This window comes from Chlamydotis macqueenii, chromosome 22 (genome assembly GCF_036417535.1).
Source record: "Chlamydotis macqueenii isolate bChlMac1 chromosome 22, bChlMac1.mat, whole genome shotgun sequence".
Lineage (NCBI taxonomy): Eukaryota > Metazoa > Chordata > Aves > Otidiformes > Otididae > Chlamydotis > Chlamydotis macqueenii.
The window spans coordinates 6,393,800-6,413,784 of NC_141577.1; the positions used below are offsets into that span (position 1 = coordinate 6,393,800).

Below are 19,985 nucleotides of genomic sequence, written 5' to 3' on the forward strand. Positions count from 1 at the left end.
CTCGGAAGAAGACATTGTGCGTCCAAGATGCAGAAGGACAGCCCAGGTGATCACCGACTTGCTTCAGGACTTCACAGAGATTCTTTTACATTATCGTTTTCAAAACCCTGACAGGGGAAAATGTCCAGCCTGCCTTTTATTAAACTGAAAAAAATGTTCGCTTTTATGAAACTGAGGGCATATACAACCTTGGAAATGCACGCACACGCGTGTTATTAACGTGGTACCTGCCTGTGCCCATTCCCACGAGCATGTCATTTTCCCTGTCTTGAGATCACCTCTGACCCTCATCCTCTCTTTCTCTTCACTTCTTTGCTGGGAGAAACTTGCACCATTTTTTTCTCCATCCCACATCCTTTGAGCTCTTTGTTGTGAGAGCTCAGATCTTCCAGCCTGACCCTCTCCTGCTTGGCTAATTGCAGTCTCTCACCTTCTAAGTAATTTCCATCTCTCTCCATCCCTGCACAGTTGCCAAAATTGTCTGATCAAATCACAGTCTTCCTTTCCACCGGCTTCTCCATACCTGTGTGATCAAGGCGCTGTGACACACCAGAGCGGTGTGTCCCTTCATCTGCTCTTAGACGTCAAGTTTTCTCCCACCTCTCATGCACAGCTCTGCTCTCCAGCTCTGGACCTGTAACCCCCCACTGGCACTTTTTGGCCCAAATGCTCTTTGTCCATTTTGGTAGAAAACACATGCCAGCACACAGGATACAACCTTGGACTCTCCCCACCTGGCATGACAGGGTCACCCTCCCTGTGTTTATCTTCTCCCTCTCTCAGATCCCACACGCGTGGTGCCCTCACTACAGAGAAAAACTCTGGAGCAGCGCACATGGGTTTTCACGAGCAAACCTCAGGGCCAGAAATGAGACGAAGTTACACGTAGGTCCAGGAAAGAGGCAACACTGCAGACTTGTGGAATGGTCTCACCAGCCCCAAGGAGAGACACGAGGTCTAAAACCTAAACACCCACTACTGCCATCCTCGACTGTGCCCCCCTTTTTGCAAAGGGATGAGTGAGACAGGGAGAAGCAAGGTGATCTCCAGGGTCACAAGCCTCTGGCAGGGCATGGGAGAGATACCCCAAGCAAGGCACTGTTCCCTTCCTGCCACTTTGCTTGCAATGACCTGAACTCAGCTTTTCACTGAAGAAGGAAGGAAAATTGTGCTTTGTCCTGCCCCTGGAATGTATTTGCTTGTCAGTCTCAGAGCCAGCGGAACAGGGACTGCTCCTCTTTATCTAACTGCACAAGGTGTTATAAGCAAAGTAATTGCTAGAACACATGCAATTATTAGTAGATTTTAAATTCATTTAGTGCTACAACAGGAGACTGACAAGCCTGGCCGCTGGAGCCCTCGTTCCCCAAACGATACAGCACGATGCTAGAAGGCAGATCGGCCCTGGCCAGGTATGCAAGGCATCAAAGACATTTTCTTGTTTGACACTGCTTATTGAGTCTGCATTTTTCATTATTTGAACTGAAAGCAAATGGGCTCAAGAAGAACACTATCCTCCACCCAAGGACCACAATCATGTCACACTCGGGACGTTCATGGGCTCGCTGGCTGGAAGCTTACAGAGATCTTTAACTTCGGAGGAAAGAAAACTCTGCAGAAAGTTGAGCATCCCACACAAGGTCAGACGGGAAACTGGAGACAATAATTTTTAATAATTGACTGTGGGAAATTAGCACCAAGCTGCATTATGAGCACCTGCCAGCAGGACGTGTCAAGAAAGCAGTTTTGGCTGTGCAGGCAGAAGTAATTTAGGAAAAATAATAAAGAAAACTAGACAACAATCTAGACTAAATCCTTCTGTGTTTGTCAGATTCCCTGGGAAAACAAGAATAAGCTGTAGAATGAACCCAGTCTGTCAAGTGAAGTGACGACATATCAGGACAGGAAACATTAACGATTCCCACTGAGGAATATTAAGACATTTAAAGGCATAATATAATCAAGCTTAGCAGTAGGTGAGTTTGTGTGTCCCCGCTCACAAACACGGAAATTGAAGTGTGGAGAGGCAAATGACTTATCCAAGAGTCACGGTGAGTCACGAGCCCACCATCCCCAAGTCGCACTTCTCGGCTCTAACCGCCGCCGTTCGCTGTCTCCGGGATGTGTGCAGGAGGCCAGGGAACAGCGTGTTCAGGAACCGCTCAGCACAAACACAGCCGGTACAAAGGGAAAGCTCCCAGCCGCCGGCACATGGGGACATCCTGCATTTCCGAGCCAAGGTGGAGGTGGTGCGGGGATGGCCGCTCATCACCACGCCCAAAGCACAAAGCGCGAGGCTCCATGCGCTGCGAATATTTTTTCATCCAGCTGTGTCAGCGCTAGGATGATAATTCAGAGTGGGTCCATGTTTCGTTGACCAAAACATAGGCAGGATTTAATGGCATTTTTCGTACCCACATCCGTAAGGGGAAACCAAAGGAGGTAGCAAGGAGTAGATTGGATGTGAATGATGCTGACTCGCATTGCGCAGACCCCTGGGAAGGCATCAACTGTTGTAAAAGCAAGGAAAATATAAAATGCTTCAAGCCCTGAGCCCTGTCCCAAAGACACAACATTTGGGATCTTGCATGACACTTCCATAGCGGTTATACAACTGGGAGCTGCTCCCGATAGAAATTAATAACCTGTTTTAAAGTCAATAACCCGAGGTTACTTCCATACTACACAGGGTTACTTGTACCAGAGCTCCTGGCGCACAGCACCCGCTGAGCGGCTGGGTGCCCATACGGAGCCACCCCACACCTCCCCTCCCAGACACACTGCTCTTATCCAACACATCTCGGCAGCGGCTCCGGGCAGGCTGGGGTGTCCCACGTCGGAGCCAAGCGAGTTACATCTCTGCTCTGCTGCTCTCTGCGCTGACTCCACTTGCAAACGTCTCACCTTCCTCCCCTTCCCTGCTTCTTGCCATCTACCTTGTTGCTCCTGATCCAAAAAAAAGATTTCCTGAACAGACCACTGAAAACAACTGCTTTTTCAGTTTGGCTCCTACCTGAATTATCACGGGAATTTTTTTTTAATTAATCTCAAAATTAAAAATAAATTAAAAAAATCCAAATTTTCACTAAGACGTATTATGAGAGGGAAAAAGCATTTGCTCCAAGTTGATTAGAATCTGTTCTTCATATTAGCTTTTAAAGATATTTTAAAGTAAGAATGCAATGATTTTCAAAGCAAAAAGCATACATTCCTTTCATTTTGAAAATATTTTTTCTCTAGGTGCTATTCTTCTCTGCTGTTATTCCTGAACATATCTTTCAAGCTGCCTTTCCCACTGCCTGCAAACCTGTCTCTTCAAATAATTCCTCCTTTCATCCTGTCAGCACCGGTAAAATTCATAAATCCGTCCTTCCTTAAATTGCCACCCTGTGTCTTGTCTTTGTCGGATTGTTAGATTTTAAGCGGAAAATGTGCTTTGCTTCTGCTATTAAAACAAAAAAAAAAAAGAAAAAGACAGAGTGTAAATGTATGGCGCTCAAAAGCGACCTTATGTTCTGCTAACGGCCATGAGACGTGAGGCTTGTCCTCCTCCCCATCCAGAGCATGGTGCCTGGGCGCAACCCCCAGAGCCGCCCGGGACGGATCCTGGCGTGCACGAGCATCGTGACCCTTTGTGGTCACAGCTACCTGCGGGTACCAACCCCCGCACAGCCAGGTGCTTTGAGGAAAACGGGGATTCCTGGAGAGCTGCCAGCATCTTACACAACATGGCTTTTTTCATGTGAGCAGTAACAGAATCGGGGTAAGCTCTTCCCTTTTCCCAGCATCCCCATCACAAGCTGGGTAACCGTTTTCAGATCTGCCTAGGGAACAGAGCCGACCCTGCCGGTCTCAAACCCAGTGGCCTGAAAGCTCTCCTCTCCATCTGCTATAAAGTCCTATCTGAAAAACAAACAACAAATTCCACAGAAAAGAAACACTTTTTTGTTTTCTAACAGTCCTTTACAGAAGCAGGATAAACACCGGTGCACGAGCTGATGCCTGAGATTTGAAATCACGTTTCAGAGCGCAGCGTGACATGCGCAGGACCAGCTTCCTCAGAAGGGCTGTGCAGCCACAGGGCTGCCTGGACAGAGCACAGCTTGCCTGCTCAGCACTTGTGGACAGGGAAAATCCAGCAACCGAACCCCACAAATGCTCAAATTAATACCCCGCAGTCACTCTGGCACCACCAGCCCTAAGAGGAAAAGTTTTAACACCAGTTTCTCCCTTCTGTGCAAAGCGGCCAGTCTCAGGAAAACCCCTGTCACTCAAAAATGCAAATTACAGGAATTCTTTGCTTATGCCTAGGAACGAAATACGGAATAAAACATCACTATTTAACAGCAGCCCTGCTCCGTAGAGATGCACACCCTTTTGAGGCACTGCTCTGGGGCTGCGAAGGGAGTTCACCTCCGGGATCCCAGCAGCTTTGCTGGTAAATCAAGGAGCACCACCCGTGAGCTCGCACCGACGCACGCGGCAGCTGGACACGCTACGGACACGAGCCTGCTCAGATTCCTCCTCTGCCACTAACGTGCGTGCTCGAGTTAGTGTCTGTGGGGTAAAGGACTCCTTTCCAAAAAACACGGTGAATTCTTAGAACTCATCTAAGCAGCAAAGGAAATCCCCTGAACGGACCGGGAGCGATGCAGGGGTTTGGAGTTACACGCTGAGAAACTTTGCTTGTTTAACAGAGAGGCTTTCTCCAGGGTAATAAAACTCTCGCCTGGCTGTGCCAGGGATTTTCCATGAGGTGTGTGTCAGCGGGTGGTGGGAGCTGCAGTTTCTGTGGCCGGTCATAGAAACAGGGTGAGATCACTCTGGAGAAGCCGACCACAGATCCCCATGAGTCCACAACAGCAAGAACTGGGAAGGGAGCTGGGGGAAGGGAGGTTTGGTACAGCTAATGGATCTCCCAAAGGCTGGGCTTTTTCTGTACGCATCCACTAACTAGCAGCCACGGTCGAGTCTGATAAAACAGTCCCGAGGGTTCTCCAATTTCCTTCAACCCCAGGGAAAGTCTCTCGCTGGACAGGCTAAGATGTACGGCTCCATCTTCTTCCCGCCTGCCTAAAATCCCATTAAAGCCTGGCAGCACGGAGAAAAAGGGCAACACAGCAGCTTCCACCCCTCCAGCCCTGGGGCTCTCTAGGGAACGCAACGGTCAAACCTCACACCATCCCCAGTTATTTGTACCATACCCAACAGAAGTCAAACCATAAGGTTGGAGTCATCAGGTTTTTTTTTTTCCCTAAAGAGGGAAAAAAATGGAACAATTTTCCAAAGAGACCCTTCCTTTTGACGTAGTATTCATTTTACATGACATTGATTTAGGGATGTCAGCTAAGGTTAGTGGTCTTTAACCTTCTATATCTTGGTATTGCTTTCCCTACCAGTCACAATCAACCAGTGCAATAAGCCAAGTGATGGGCCCCATCAAGCACAGCGAGTTTGGCGATGAAACAGAAGAACATATATTGACTGGTACTGCCCCACCACTATCAGATTTCATCTGGTAATGCTAATGCACAGCAAACAGGCAGCATTTCCCTGACAAGACCACAATACCATCACAGACCTCACTCTCAAATCAGGTCAATACCAATCTACAGTTTCATGATGTAAGATTTCAGAATGGGCCCGGTGCCTCCAAAGTACCAGAGTGGATTGGTAAAAGTGGCACAGAGACACTGAGGAACCGCAGCACTTCTCCTGAAGCAGTGCTGGCCAGCTTGACCTTCAAAGGTCATTTTCACTGTTCAAAACCACCACAATATCCCTCAGGACAAGTCCAATGGATATTTTTATTCTACAAACTTTGACCTGGCTGCTTAATGGCGTGGTTGTCCCAGACACAACCCAACGAGACAGTGCAGTGTCCAGTCTGTGTGCGGGATGTTCAACGACTCCCACCTCCTTTGCAGCCAAGTGCATGGGATATGCTCATAGGGCAGGGAGTGAACGCTGGCTGCAATGGAGGTATACCCACTCTTACGAAATTTTAGGACTGCAAGGGAAAAGTCACGGCGAAAATTACGTTATGGAGTGATCTTAAGACTTGCTCTCTCAGAGGAATCTGTTCTTTAAACAGGAGCCCAAGAGAAAACTGTGAATCTGGCCTACAGCTAAGTGTGGAAAAGTCAAGGCAGAGCCACACGCCTCCCTCCTGCAGTCCCCAAGAAACCAGAGACACAACACAAAGGGACTACACGTCCTCTTCTTCACAGGAGGTCAAGGGAGGCCACTGCTGAAATGCTTGGGTAACTCAACAGGAGCTGAACACCTCCACCCCCCAGGTCCTCTTGACAGCTCCAGTAGCCACCACTCCACATCCGGAGATGGCATTACAGGGACACACTGACATCCTTCATGGAGAGGGGGATGAGGGAAGGAACTGAGCCCCAGCACACCCCATGCATGGCATTACTGAGCTCTGATCCGAAACCTGGGTACAAATGTACCTCAAGGCTCCAGGAATCTGCAGGCTGCTGTTTCCAAAACACTTCCCAGTGGGTAAACACCCGCAAAGCAACCATCCACTTGGATAGCGAGGGAGGAGACACCTTCACATGAGAGAGACTTTGCGAGGGAAGCCAAGCTGGCCCGCAGGGCTCTGAGAAACTCTGGCAGGTTCATTGGTTCGATCCTTAAAAATGGGCAGTGGGTATGATGAAAGTATGAAATCTGGCTTTTCTGGTCTTCTCTGAAAGCCAAGAAATACGATCCTAGCCCATCGGCTGGACAGTAGCAGGGAAAGCAGCAGAGCTGGTCCTGCAGTGCTGTAAGTGATGGAGCATTGGTGGAAAGGCAGCTATAGGACTGGGGAAGCCAGAAGACTGAACAGAGGGAAAAGCAAGTGTTGAAAATGGCAGTGAGAAAGGCAAGAGCTCTAAAGAAATAAAAACTGAGGGGAAGAAGGAGCTAAAACAGCTGCAGCAAGTTCACCTTTTGTGGGAACACTCAGATTTCTTTATAATTTCCCTCTTTGGCTGAGGTAAAAAAGCACGAGATGGCTCCAAAAGGTTTGAAAATAACTGCATCCCACTGTAAAGATGGGTCTAGCCAGCAGCAGACCATGTGAAACCAATAAATAGGGAGAAGAATGAGACAAGGAGGAGATTTTCATAGGGAAAAAAAAAAAACGAAAGACGGTCTTGAGGATGGATGCACTTTTTGTAACACATCTTCAAGAGACGGCAAGGAAAGGGGTCTGATCCATTTAGCGTCTTGCACAAAGCACCATGCACCCTGCGGATTCATCTGCAAGCTTGTTCCTTCCCTGCAAGAAAACATCCTCGCAGACACAGGCTGCCGAGGCTGAACAACTCGACATCCGAAACCTTGCGGGAATCAGGCATGGACCACCAGGTACGCACTTCGGAGAACAGCCTGCCCTCTCAGCAGTGCGTCTGCCGTGTCATTTAGATGTAAAATTTATTTCTGCAACCCGGTGTGTTACATTAGTGCCTGTGCGTGGCATTAAACAGCTACTCTATCCTGCCTCACTTCCAGAAGGATGGCTGCCTCAAGTCAGTGCCACAGAAACTTTAAAATAAAACACAGCATACGTTCAGGATGACTAATACGTTCCCTGATGCTGGCGCTCACGGAACATGTTGGAAAAGTTGCTTTATTTTATGTCTGTCATTTAGAAAATGTGACTCCACATCCGTTGCGCTGGGCTCAGGGACGCGGACGTGAGCCGAGGGGACGTGGCGCAGCGGCTTGCCTCGGTAGCGGCAGTCAGGGAGCAGTCAGCACCAAGCATCCTCACGTCGCTCCCCAAAAAACCTCCGCAGAGCTGCTCCAGGCAGGGTGATTTTCATTCACGTTAACACTGAGCCTGAGTCTAGGAGTCCAAAAGTCCCCCTGAAACGTCCGCAGCTCCAGGACAACCCAGTCGAGGAGAATGGAGGCTTCTCATGGGCGTTAAGGCAATGAAACCCGGCGCTCAGTTAGTCCCATGGGTCCTATCTGCTACAGGAGGGAGATGGTAACATACCGAACGCATCGTATTTCTCAGTCCATTGCTCTCTTGCCATTCCCTGGCTCCCTCCCTAAATCACCTCAGCCCATAACCATTATGGGTTACCAATAGTTTAGCACTTTGCGTTCACCGCTCACTGCCGACATGTATGGAAACCAGAGCTGGGCGTGTGGTGCCTACGTCTGGGTGAGAGGTGAGCTCTCTTAACAAACAAGCAGGTTTCCTTTCCCAAAGCACTATTTTACTCTTTTCGTTAGCTAGTTTGACCATCTGCTAATGAAATATTTTTAAATAAAAGCAAACTTCAATGGGTAACAGCAGAAAAACCACAACCACTGACTAATTAAAGCCTTTTTCTAACACACAAAAAACAAGACCACCCAATGGCAAGAGCAGAACTGATGAAGCCTGCTAGGAATTTCTTACATCTCTTTGGGCCCCTCTGCAACACACAGGAAGGATGATCTTTAATTGTATCCCACAGAGGTGCTACTTATTAGCTGACTTTTAATTTCTGAAAAGGTAAACAGTGGTATTAGGCCAGTGCTGAATTACTGAAGAGTACTCTGAATTACCTCGAGCCAAGAATTAAGATATACATCAAATTTAGATCTGCATCCATTCTGGTTTGAGTTACTTTGGTTGGGTGGGATTCAAATCACATAAATACAATCCTTCTTTTCTCCCCCACCCAAAACCCAGGCATCAGAAAACATGTCCCCAGACCCTCCTTACAATGGTAACAACAATTAGGAACACCATCTTCGGGAGAAGGCTCTGGGAAGATTTAGAAGATACTGAGTACACCTCTGTCACATTGTGCTCTTCACTCAACCACCCACTCAGACGAGAGATCAAGGTACTTGCTAAATTAAAGACAACTCAAAAAAATACTCATGCAGTCCAGAGTATCTACTGATCTTGAGGGCCAGGTTTTTACAGCGGCTGTAGAAAGTAAGCTGAAATCCAACTGTATCTGGCCTTCTGCTCACCTTCACGTGGCACCTCCACTGACTTGCCATCATTGTTATCAGTAACTCCTATGTAACTGTGATACAAAAAGAGAAATAAAATCAAACACTTACCCTCCTTCAAAGATCTTGATCCTGACTGGCTCCCCTCTTTTGGTTATATGAGCCTCTTCTTCTGATTTTCCTCTTTTATCCTCTTCCTTCTCAGCTCTAGTTATATCTTTTCGACCTTCATTAGAAAGGAGCGAAGGCAAATGAACCTACCTCCCCAAAAGAGCAAAACAATCAATGATTACATACAAAATCACTCTACGACAGACACAGACCAAACAGCCCCAGAGAGAGCTGCTCCTGACAGTTAAGCAGTAATTAGGACATCCTCTTAACGAACAGGGCCTCTGCTTATGGGTTGTGTGCCGGTTACATTATCATTACTGTGACCGCTTACAAAGTTTTAAATCAGCCTCTGCATACAGTGGCTCAATGGTATCCAGCTCTTGCCAACGGGAAAATTGAGGCATAAGGAGAAGCGTCTTGGCTGGGGTCACCCTGAGCGTGTGGTGGAGCCATGGCTCTCCGTTCCCAAATCCACTGCTCTGTCCTTGGATAATCCTCTCTCTAATATATACATCCACAAAGGTCTAGAGAGGAGGCATCTGTATAATTCACGTATTTAACCTCACCCTTTGGGTTTCCCCCACATGCACACACATTCACACAAATTTGGACTTTAGCCATCTAAACTTGATATAAATCACTTGACAGCCAAAGCTCTTGGGTGATTTCCGTTCACTGAAACCCTGTTGCCCAGGGCACAGTACAGAGAAAGCCACAAAACCAACGGGAGAAAATAATCCTCAACCTCCCCAGATGTTCCCAGGGTAAAATTCACTTTTTCACTGTTAAACTTGCTCCCCCTTGTTTAGACCGAGGTTTAAGTCATGCACTGACATCTCATCTAGCACCTTTAACATTATTTGTTATCGTATACAGACGTAAATACTACAGTTGCCTCTCTAGCTGTCTGCAATGCAAGGGGAACTTTCCACATCTGGAATGAAATCTTGGGATATTGCCCCCCTACAACCTAACAGGACAAATAACGGGGCTGTCCAAAGCTCTGAGAGAGGAAAGCAGGTTGTCTTTCACCCCAGTTACTTTTTACACAAGGACAAGAATGTCTTTGAAGTTCAACTGAATTACCCATATCCTTGCTTTACATATAATTTACGGAAAGAGGTTGAAGGCATTTGAGAGGCCAGGGTTATTAGAGGGATTTTGGCCTGAACGTAGCCAACGAACTGGCAGAAGTCCAAAGCAGAGCTGGTCACCCTTCACTCTTTACAGTTGCTGGAAAGAGTGGCAGCTCTCAAGGGTGATTCATCTGCCCTACCTTAGACACTTATCTTAAGGGGGGATGAATCACCCAAGAGGTGCCTCTCTGTCTCCCATGGTTATATGGGAAGCCAAAGAGTGACTCGCTGAAACCAAAACAGTAAAATTCAGCGGGATCTAACCCAGTCTCCAGAGCAGCATGCTGCTGGTACTACCAGTAGATTCTCAGTAGGAGGAAGGATGGACTCACTAAAAAGTAGCTTTGCAAAACTGAGATCAAACATTTCAAATTTTCCCAGTAATTTCAGGAGCTCAGCTTAGAGCATTAAATGCACTGGGGACTGCCCTTTGCCCTTGGGGCCAGCTCGTGTAGATCAGCCCACATCCACACCACCAGATCCACATACCCTTCCTAGATGCCTCCTAGGAATGGACCCTGTCCTGTCTTATCTCCCTAAAGGTGCCCAGGAATTGCCTGGGAGAAGGTTATCAGCCCAGGACAGAACAGTGCCAAAAATCGTATTAACCATTTAAGAGCAGAAACGGTCTCGAGCTGGTGTCTCCGGGCATGAAGACATCTGTGCTTGGAGGAAATCAGTGGCAGGAGACAACTGAGGACCTTCAAAAATTAAACCTTGGCCGTTATGACTTCACGTCCTGACATGAGCTACACGCTCGTAACCGTGCTAGTTCAACCTTCCCAGTTCAGTTCCTTATGTACTGAGGAATACAAAACAATTTATTTTCTAGATGTAGCATAAGGTTCATTTATTGCAACTTTTGGAAGCACATAACACAGACAGATGAAAGGCACCAGAGAGAGCCAAAACCATACAGTCACTACTATCCCCTTTTACAATCTCGTTTAATTTACAACGTGTGCAAGCCCGATACAGTGTAATTAGCCATCCCTACATGCACGCTGGAGCCTTCAGAATTGATCTGCTCAGTAAATCCCACCGGTAATTTAAAAACCAAGCCAAGTGCGTAGCCAGTATACGCAGTACGACTGCTCGCTGGTAGCTCGCTGCATGCATAATTGTACAAAATATTAGAGCTGTTTTACATTTTCTGTTGTGTGGACTGACAACTTATGGTTACACAAAGAAGGAAATATTTACGGGGAATAGCGAGAGCAGAGTTAGCTGAAGGCTGAACTTTCAGCCTCGGATTGATGCTACTGCTACGCAGCTCCTGCTAATCGCATCTTCCCGGGTAACCAACGCTCCCTCCTAATCTGTGCCAGTCACATGTATTTCAAAAACTAAACTGAAGATTTAACTCCCACTGATCATCTAATCAAACATTATTTCTCTGCTTGGCATGAAGTCAATTTATCTCCACTGAAATTAGCATAATTGCTGCAAATTGCTCTCCTTTAAGCTGCGGGTATTACTATCAGATTTAGGATACACAACTTCCTAGGTGAATTTGGCAGGACAAGCTCCTGCTTTTGCAAATCGTCCCATAAAAACCTCAGCTTTCACCACCAGTCAGCTGACAGAGTTTTGTCTAAAAGGTTTTTGAGTCTTTTGAGCAAACGCATGCAGTGAAATATCGATTCTGATGACTAAGGGCTGACCCATTCCTGCCTAGAGCTTAACCTTTAACTTCAGGGTAGGAGGGTCTCATATTTCTGAAATACACACTGGGTGTGCGTTTTAGCACCACGTCAAAGGGCAAGGCTCAGAGGAGCACAGGCACTTCTTTCAGAGAATGAAATCAAGGACGGTACAGTGGTGCTCGGATAAAACCCTTTGAAAACAGAGTGTATAAATATCGAGCGTTAGTGTGGTTATTGCACCACACAGGTAATTATCTGCCCCCATGTCCCTAGAAATTCTGTCCTTTGGATTTCTGCAGAAGAGTGATGGAAATGCTGAACAGAAATCAAGATTTATTGAATCAAAGTAACTCTACTGTGTATTTTAAGACGTATTTATAAGCAGCAGCTGCAGCAGCGATTATAATAAATTTAATATTCAGAGTTCATTTCATGATACAGAAAAAAATGAATAATCCATCAATATAAATTGACTTGAGATGAATGTCAAATTGCAAAATCTTTAGAGCAATTATGTTTGCTAATCTACATAAGCACGATCTGGATTAAAGGGATCTGTATGGTTCAGCATTAACCCAGAGCGGAGAAGCCTGGCCTCACAACGAGATACGTAACACCAGGCAGCTACCAGAGCCGTCTGAAATACTTCAGCGCCCACACGTCTTTGGAGAGCTCTGCCCCTGTGAAGCTGTTTGCCCTGATCCCCTTAACCCTGAAGACCAAGTACAAAATATCCTGAGACACCTGGAAGAGCAGGCAGGCAGCTCAGGACCTTACCTAAATGGACCAAAGGACACTGGGGTTTTAACCAGACCCCACGCCTAACCTTCTGAAGTACAATGTCACTGCATGCCTGTACGCTTCTTCGGGGGCCTAGATACACTTGCAAATCTCCCTTTAATATTTTAAAATACTTTAAAGCATGCCTCTCCATGTTCATTAATGCAAGATCAGTAGATGCACAACCAGACAGAATCCCATTTCCCCAAGGTAATCCTTTTTCATTTAGAACACGCAAAATGTAGGGAATTATAACAGCATTTATTTAAAAAAAAAAAAAGTTGTAAAGCTATTTGAAATATCAAGACAAATGCAAATGAAGTCTAATCCTCTGTGCTGGAGCAGTGGCAGGTCATGGTGTGGTGGTGATTCCTACATGCTCTTTTGATTACAAGGCAAGTAGAAACTGGAGAACAGAAATATGGCACGGTGCCTTGGAGCAGGCTTGGCTTTTTTTTTATTATTATTACAGTGGGCTTTAGCTTCTTCATTCTAAAAGTTTCACTGAGAACAAGTGCTTACCAAACTGAGGGAGGGATGAATAAACTCCTATTAAACTAAGAATAGCGACTCCCCGTCCCTCGTCCCCCTCTTCCCACGTGGCCAAATGGATGAGGAGAAATAGATAGGATTGCATTACCTCTGTCATTTTTGGCTTCCTGGAGCTGGACGGGACAAGCCTGCCTGCCTCTGGCCGTGGAGCAGTAGCCATGGTGTAGGTCTCCTTGCTCACCTTCTGCTTGGACCTCAGGAGGGACAGGGCTGCTTTAGTGGATATACCCGGAAGGTTGGGATTATACAAGCTAATACACCAGCTGGCGTACACCGAAGACCGCCGATCCGCTTGCTGGATGTGATTTGGCTTTATGTAGTTTAAATAGCACCAACTGACATTAGTGGTTGTGTGGAGACTGGGGAACTGAAGTACCTTCTTCGTATCCGTACCTTCTCGAGTCTTCATTGCACTACGAGTGACCTCAGACAGAGGCGCAGGGCTGGGAGGGTTTGGTGGAGACTGCTCCACCAGTTCTTTGGAGTCTTCTTTCTTCACGGATTGCAAAGGTGCCTTGCTGAGGAGCTGCTTGCCAGCTGGCTGCTTATACTCCTCCACTGCCTCAAAACTTGGAGAACCTGAATGGGACACAGCTTGCTGCAAAGTACTTGGGACTTCCTTTGGCTCTGACTGCTCTAAGGACAAACTAGGTGGTGTTTCAACCTCGACCCTGCCTTGGCTTTCTGCAAGAAAGTGAGATTTATCCTGCTTTTTCCCTTCTTCTATTGCACTGGGTGGCTTCACCACTTCCAACTTCTCTTCTGCTTCAGACACTTCCTCCTCCTTCACTCTCTTCTGTTGTTGTGTTTCCATTGTCAACTCCAAACTACCAGCTGGAGAGAGCATCCTTTTGCTTCCACCGACTGTTGATGGGCCTCCTTCCAGTCCGAGGGCACTATCTGATGGGGATGTGAGTGGCATATAGCCTTTTCGTTCTGGTAAGGGTAAGGGCACTCTCAGATACGGGCTCTGGAAAATGCTTCTTTGATCCTCTGTGATCACCTGTGCCAGACTGAAGCCTAGTCCATGAACATCGGCACTACAGACCAGGGTACCCTTGGGTTGCCGATCATCGAATTTTGGGAGAATGATAGAAGAGGAACTGCCCTGGGACTGAGTGACCAGAATCTGGGAAAGTGTTGTGTACATCGCACTCCCGTAGGACGGCATATTTGTCTGTATGCGAACGGGGACAACAAGCGACACAACTGGGTCTGACCGTGCGGGAACAATGAGCTGAGATGTGGATATGGACACCGAAGGACTTGTTGTGCAGGTCAAAGGATGCAACCTACTGTCCGAGGCATATTCTGTGCACGAGGAAAGACTGGAGGTTCCTGCTGCAGGGAATAAACTGGATTTGATCTGTGGTAAATGTCCACCAGCTTCACCTGGCAACTGGAGAGCAAACTGAGACTGAAGAGGCAGAAAAAAGGCTGAAGGGATCGGTGAGGAGCCAGGATAGTGCACCGGCAGGAAGGAGGGATGCTGCCTGAACGGCACCTCGGCAGGGTGAGCCATCAAAGGAGGAGTGATGTGAAGCGGGGCTGGGTGGATGAGTGTTTGCGGAAGAGGCAGCGGTGGGGTCTGAAATATGGAAGGAGGGATCTGAGGCATGGTGAACGGAGCAGAGAGGATGTCAGACATAGTGTGCGCGGCGAAGAGCTCTGCAGACTGCCCTGGCTGCGGCAAGAGATGCTGGTAGGGAAAGACAGAAACTTGTGGGGACATGAACTGCTTTTCGTGCAGCGTCAGCTGCGGTACGGGATGATGAAACACCTGCAGAGCTTCTGTGTATGGCTGGGTATAGGCTGGCTGAGGGCTGTCTTTTGGTTGACTCTTTTCACTTGGGTAAGTACCATGAGAGGGCAAAGGCGATGAAGATGTCGGCTGATGGGACAAACTTGTCGAAGGAGATTTACTTGAAGAAGGAATTGGATCTTCTGTCTCTGGCCGTCCTGCTGGGGCCGAGTCTGGCTCATGCTCCGGGTATCTGGTGAGGGATGCTTGCCTAACCAGAAAGCATTTCCTTCTCTCCTGGGGAGCCGAGGAGGCTGAGGGGCCGGGGGTTGAGGCAGGAGTGGACGACAAGCTCCCGTAGTCAAATGATTTACTGCGAGTCTCTGACATCTGGGAAGGATGGGACACGTTTGGTGTCTGCTCAGAAGCAGATCTCCGCATTTCCCTGGAATGGTGGTGGTGGCTGGGTACCATCAACATATGTGAGCCAACGCCAGGCTTCGGGTGGGATTCAGAGGGCTGGCTGGTCGACTCCGACTTGCTGTGATCTTCACGATCAAACGACACGGAGTGGCTGGAACCATGGGATATGCTGCTTTCCTGACTGGGGCTCCGGGTGAGAGAGACTGATTCAAAACTGGACTCTCCGGAGGACTGAGTCATTTCTGCCAGCCGCAGCCTCTTCTTTTTTGGTGGGAGTTTCTCTGCAGGGAGCTGAGAGAGGGTCTGGCTCCTCTGCGGCCACTGAAATTCCTCTGTTTTCTCGGGCTCTTTTGGAGGAGGCTCTGGCTCTGTTTCTGGTCTGTCAGGCTCTTCCGTGACCAGAATCTCTGGGACCTGGATGTTGGGCTGGCGTACCAGCTTGGGCTGCAGGGAGTGAGGTGGTCGGCTGTGCTGGGGTGTTGGCTGAGATGAGTACTGTGACAAGGGTTTGTCTTCTCCTTCCAAGCTGCTCGCCTGCTCGATAGAGTCCGACTTCTCAAAGGAGCTTGTATGCTGGATGACGGAGATCTCCTTTGAGGTTGTTCTTCTCTCTTTGCCCTCCACACTCGAAGTCGGTTTGGTATTTCTGGAATGAAAGCTGGCGCTGACATCAGAAGATGCAGATTTACCCGGATCTGCTGGTGACTTAATGGATTCACGGGTTAGGTTTAAAGCGACATCAGATGATGCCGGGTTTGCAAACTGAGTCCCCAGCACAGTACTGGAGGAGGGAGTGTCAGACAACTCGAAAGCTGGAGGCTCCTCATCGTCACCAAGACTCTTTTCCTTTCGTCTTTTTCGGAGTGGTGTGAGCTCCAAACTGCTCCCTAGCTTGTAATGCATCATCTGGGGCCACGTGTCAGGATCTGCAACGCTTTTCTCAGTCTCTGAAGAGGTATGGGAAGTGGAAGACCGAGGCTTTGAGAGCTGCAGTTCTGAACAGTAGTACTTCTTATGGGCTTCATAATTGTCCCTTTTCTTATATCGAGCGCCACAAATGTTACACTCGTACATGAACCCTTTAACTTTCGGACCCTTCCGTGACTTTTTGGTAAGATCGCTTTCCTTGGTTTCAGCCTCCTCGGGAGGTTTGGAAACAGTTTCTTTGTTCGCAGAGCTAACCTCCTCCGAGACATACTCTACTCCCAAAGGTAGCTCAATAGCTGGTTGTCGCTTTAGCATTCGAGGATGGGAAGAAAACGCTTGACTGCGGCTTAAGACTTCAGGCTCCATGATGTGATCATCAAATGAATAGCTACCTCTAAAGGTGTGTGGGGAGCTTATAGTGCATGCAGCAGAAGGCATTGAGTGGCTTCTTAGGAGAGGCACTGTCTCTGTGGCACTGTGGGATTGCTGAAGTGACAACAATGATTGTTCGGGCTTAATTTTTTCACCATGGGATGTCAACACTTTCGATGCATCCAGCTGGCTACTGGAACCAGACTTGATATCAAACTGGAACGGTTCTCTATATACACCAGACTTTGGAGATTCAATGCTGCTACGTCTAGATAAAGAGCTTCTTCTAGGCTTAACGCTATCTATTTCACTGGTATCTACAACAGCTTCATTAATTGTAATTAGCTTAGTGATGTGTTCAATAACCTGTGTTCTAGGCACAGATAATGGTACCATACTAGGTTTCTCTTCCGTCGACAGGTGCGGAAACCCCTGGGATGTGTTTGCAGCTAATGCCGCAGTCCTTTGCCCAATTCTACCACATTTCCCAAAAATAATTTCTGCATAAGATTTTGCATTGGTATTTGGTGGGCTGATCTGCTGCTCTGCACTTTCTGATCTGGAGAAGTAGCCCGACTCTGTACTCCCTTTGCTCCCAGGGCTCAGGAAAGCTTGTTCATCTATGACCTTCTTCCGTTCACTTAAGCGGAGTGCAAGCTTCTGCTTTATAGTGTGGGTGTCTTCCGATTTATGGCTCAGAGCATGGTCTGACGATGGCTCTGCAAACTGGGTGCTGTCCTCGAGAGACTGAGACATACTGGAATGAGACAATGAACACCGGTCGAGGCTGGAGCCTTGGCTCCCCCCACTCAGTAAACTACTGGACAACAGGGTGTGCTTCTGCCTGGGTGAGAGCTCTACCGAATGGCCCGACATCGCACCCGTTTCCTCCTCTGAATCTGTGCTTTCTCCTTCTGTTGGCTCTTCGAAATCCTCCCCACCAATCCTTTCCATTTCCAAGCTCGACGGATACATCTCCGCTCCGATCCCTGAGGCCAGCCCAGCTTTTATTCGATGAGCATGAGATTTCCTATGTTTATACAAATTGCTCTTCGTCTTAAAAGAAAAGCCACATGGAATGCAAGGGTATGGCCTCTCACCCGTGTGTGACCTGATATGCTTCTGGAGCACACTTGGCTTTGCACAAGGCCTGCTGCAGTACTGGCAAATATATTTGCCTGGCTTCTGAGGTTTCTTTTCCTTCTTGTGCACTTCCTCAGCTTGTTTTAAGGAAACCTGCGAAGGGCGAGGGATATAGACCTTTTGAACGGACGGCATGTCCTCTCCAGGAATGATCGGTGAATGGGAAGGTAAGAGCTGGCCGTGGTGAGAGTGAAGCCCGGGTGATGGAAAGGAGCCAGAGGGACCTGGTCTTACTGGATCAACTAGCTGCCATGTGGGACCTTCAAGGACATGCTCTGGCTTCCCAGGAGACATAAATGCTGGTGACAGTGCGTGCTGCTGAAGCTGCGAAACATGGGGAGGATGTTCAAAAGAGGAAGGTTTAGGTTGCTTCTGATGTCCAGTCTTCTCCTGGGACTCCTCTCTTGGAATCGGCAAAGAACCAGAAAAGTGCTGCTGCGATATGATATCTCGGAGAGGGGTTCCTTGCGAAGAAGCAGAGCTGCCCTGGTACGTAGCTGCGGATGAAATACTGGCTTGGAAAGCCTCTCCTTTGGGAAGCCTCTTTCTTGGACTTTCCTCAGCTTTTTTTGTGCTCTTCTGGCTTTGTTCAGGATCCATGACCTTAAAAGGGTCTTTGAATGCTATTTCGGGAAGGTTTTGGCAGGCTTCATTTACGAATAATAAAGGTCTCTTCTGTAGATTCCCTGTTTCGCCTGCATTTGCTATGAAGCTGGAGCCGCCAGGAGATGGTTGTTGATTTAAGATTTTACTAAAGTGTCACTAGTTGCTATTTGATTCAAAAAAAAAAATGTTTTAAGGTCAATAAAGTTCACATTGGTAACACATGACAAACTACTTCAAAGAGAGAAAACTTTCCAAAACTTTTAGTCCAAATATTTTCCTTGTGAACTTGGTTAAGGCTTTAAACCTTGCCATTTTATTTCAGTTGACAGTGGCAAGCCTTCAAAGTCAAGATGCAACCCACAATGTGTCTCTTGTTTGTTATGCAAACCTTTGAAAACTGGAGACTTTAGTGCTCATCTCATAATGATCTTTTTTTCCCGTGCAAGGAAAATAACACTGAACGGTGTGTGTCCCCCTGTGTCTTCCTTCTGTTCCGCTTCTGAGTTCAAAAGCCTTGGAAAAGTATTTCCCACATTTCTGTAATTACATCCAAGAGAAAACAAACAGAAAAAATTACTTCAGCATTTGGATTTAAGTAATTAAATGCTGCTACTTTTATAGAGGATAACAGTAAATATTTTGCACACAAGAAATTCAGAATAACTGCCTGGATGTCTACCACTTACGAGACATCACTTTGAGCGGTAATCTAAACAGAAACTGTACTGAGGCAAACCCAAGGGCCTCGTGCTCCGTCGAACGCACGCATAACCTGGCTCTGCGGCAGTAACCAGAGACAGCAACGTGAAACACAGACAGCTTGGAAAAATGTATTAAAATGGGTTCAAACCTGAATTCCTCCTAATCTCCTGCAAACATTTATGGCTTTACAACTTTTGTAATTATATTTCCCTTCCAAACAGACTACACAGTAAAGCTGACTGAACACAAAGCGCTGACTAATGCAGCACATACGTTCACTGGCAAATAAAAAGCCAATCTTTTCTGCATACAATCTGCTCTTCAGCCCGCAATAATCTGCAGCGTCATCTGTAACAACGGCAGGTAAGGAGAAAGCACACACACTCTGCTACCAGAATGTTGCCTCTTTTATTTCCTGCCTTTTGCGACTGGTGCAGATCCAACTTCTACAGCGTGCACGTATTCCATACGGGCGGCTGTCGAAACTGGCTGTCTACAGAACGGGAACTCTTTCTCACGGTGAATTGGAATGGGAAGGTCTGTCAAACCTACCCCCCCGTCAGCGAACACACCTATCCACGAGACGCTTAGGGAGGAAACACTCTGATTCCACTGAAATAAGACACCACCACCAAAAGATGGAACAGAAAATAGGTGGGATACTCCTAATGAAAATAAGGACGGTGCTTTTTAAGTGAAGCAAATTGACACGTGTAATTTACAATGAGAAAGAAATCTCTTCCTTTGTTACAAAGCGATTATCTGCAGGGTGCAGTGCCTTGCTATGACAGAATTGCACTGGTTTAATTATGGGAAATTGCTCAAAGACCTGCTGCTTTGATCCTGCTCCATGCAGGGGAGGGTGCGTGGATGGGGCTG

At 47.3% G+C, this 19,985-nt stretch overlaps 1 protein-coding gene across 1 annotated transcript in view; it reads right to left on the reverse strand.

The window, feature by feature from the left end:
- Positions 1-19,985, reverse strand: part of HIVEP3 (HIVEP zinc finger 3) — a 117,637-nt gene that overhangs the window by 50,899 nt on the left and 46,753 nt on the right. The window contains exons 3-4 of the mRNA XM_086765043.1: positions 13,281-18,941; positions 9,076-9,221 (exon numbers count right to left, since the gene is read on the reverse strand). Of these exons, the coding sequence (XP_086621169.1) occupies positions 9,076-9,221; positions 13,281-18,398 (5,264 nt within the window). The 5' untranslated portion in view covers positions 18,399-18,941. The remainder of the gene's footprint in view (positions 1-9,075; positions 9,222-13,280; positions 18,942-19,985) is intronic.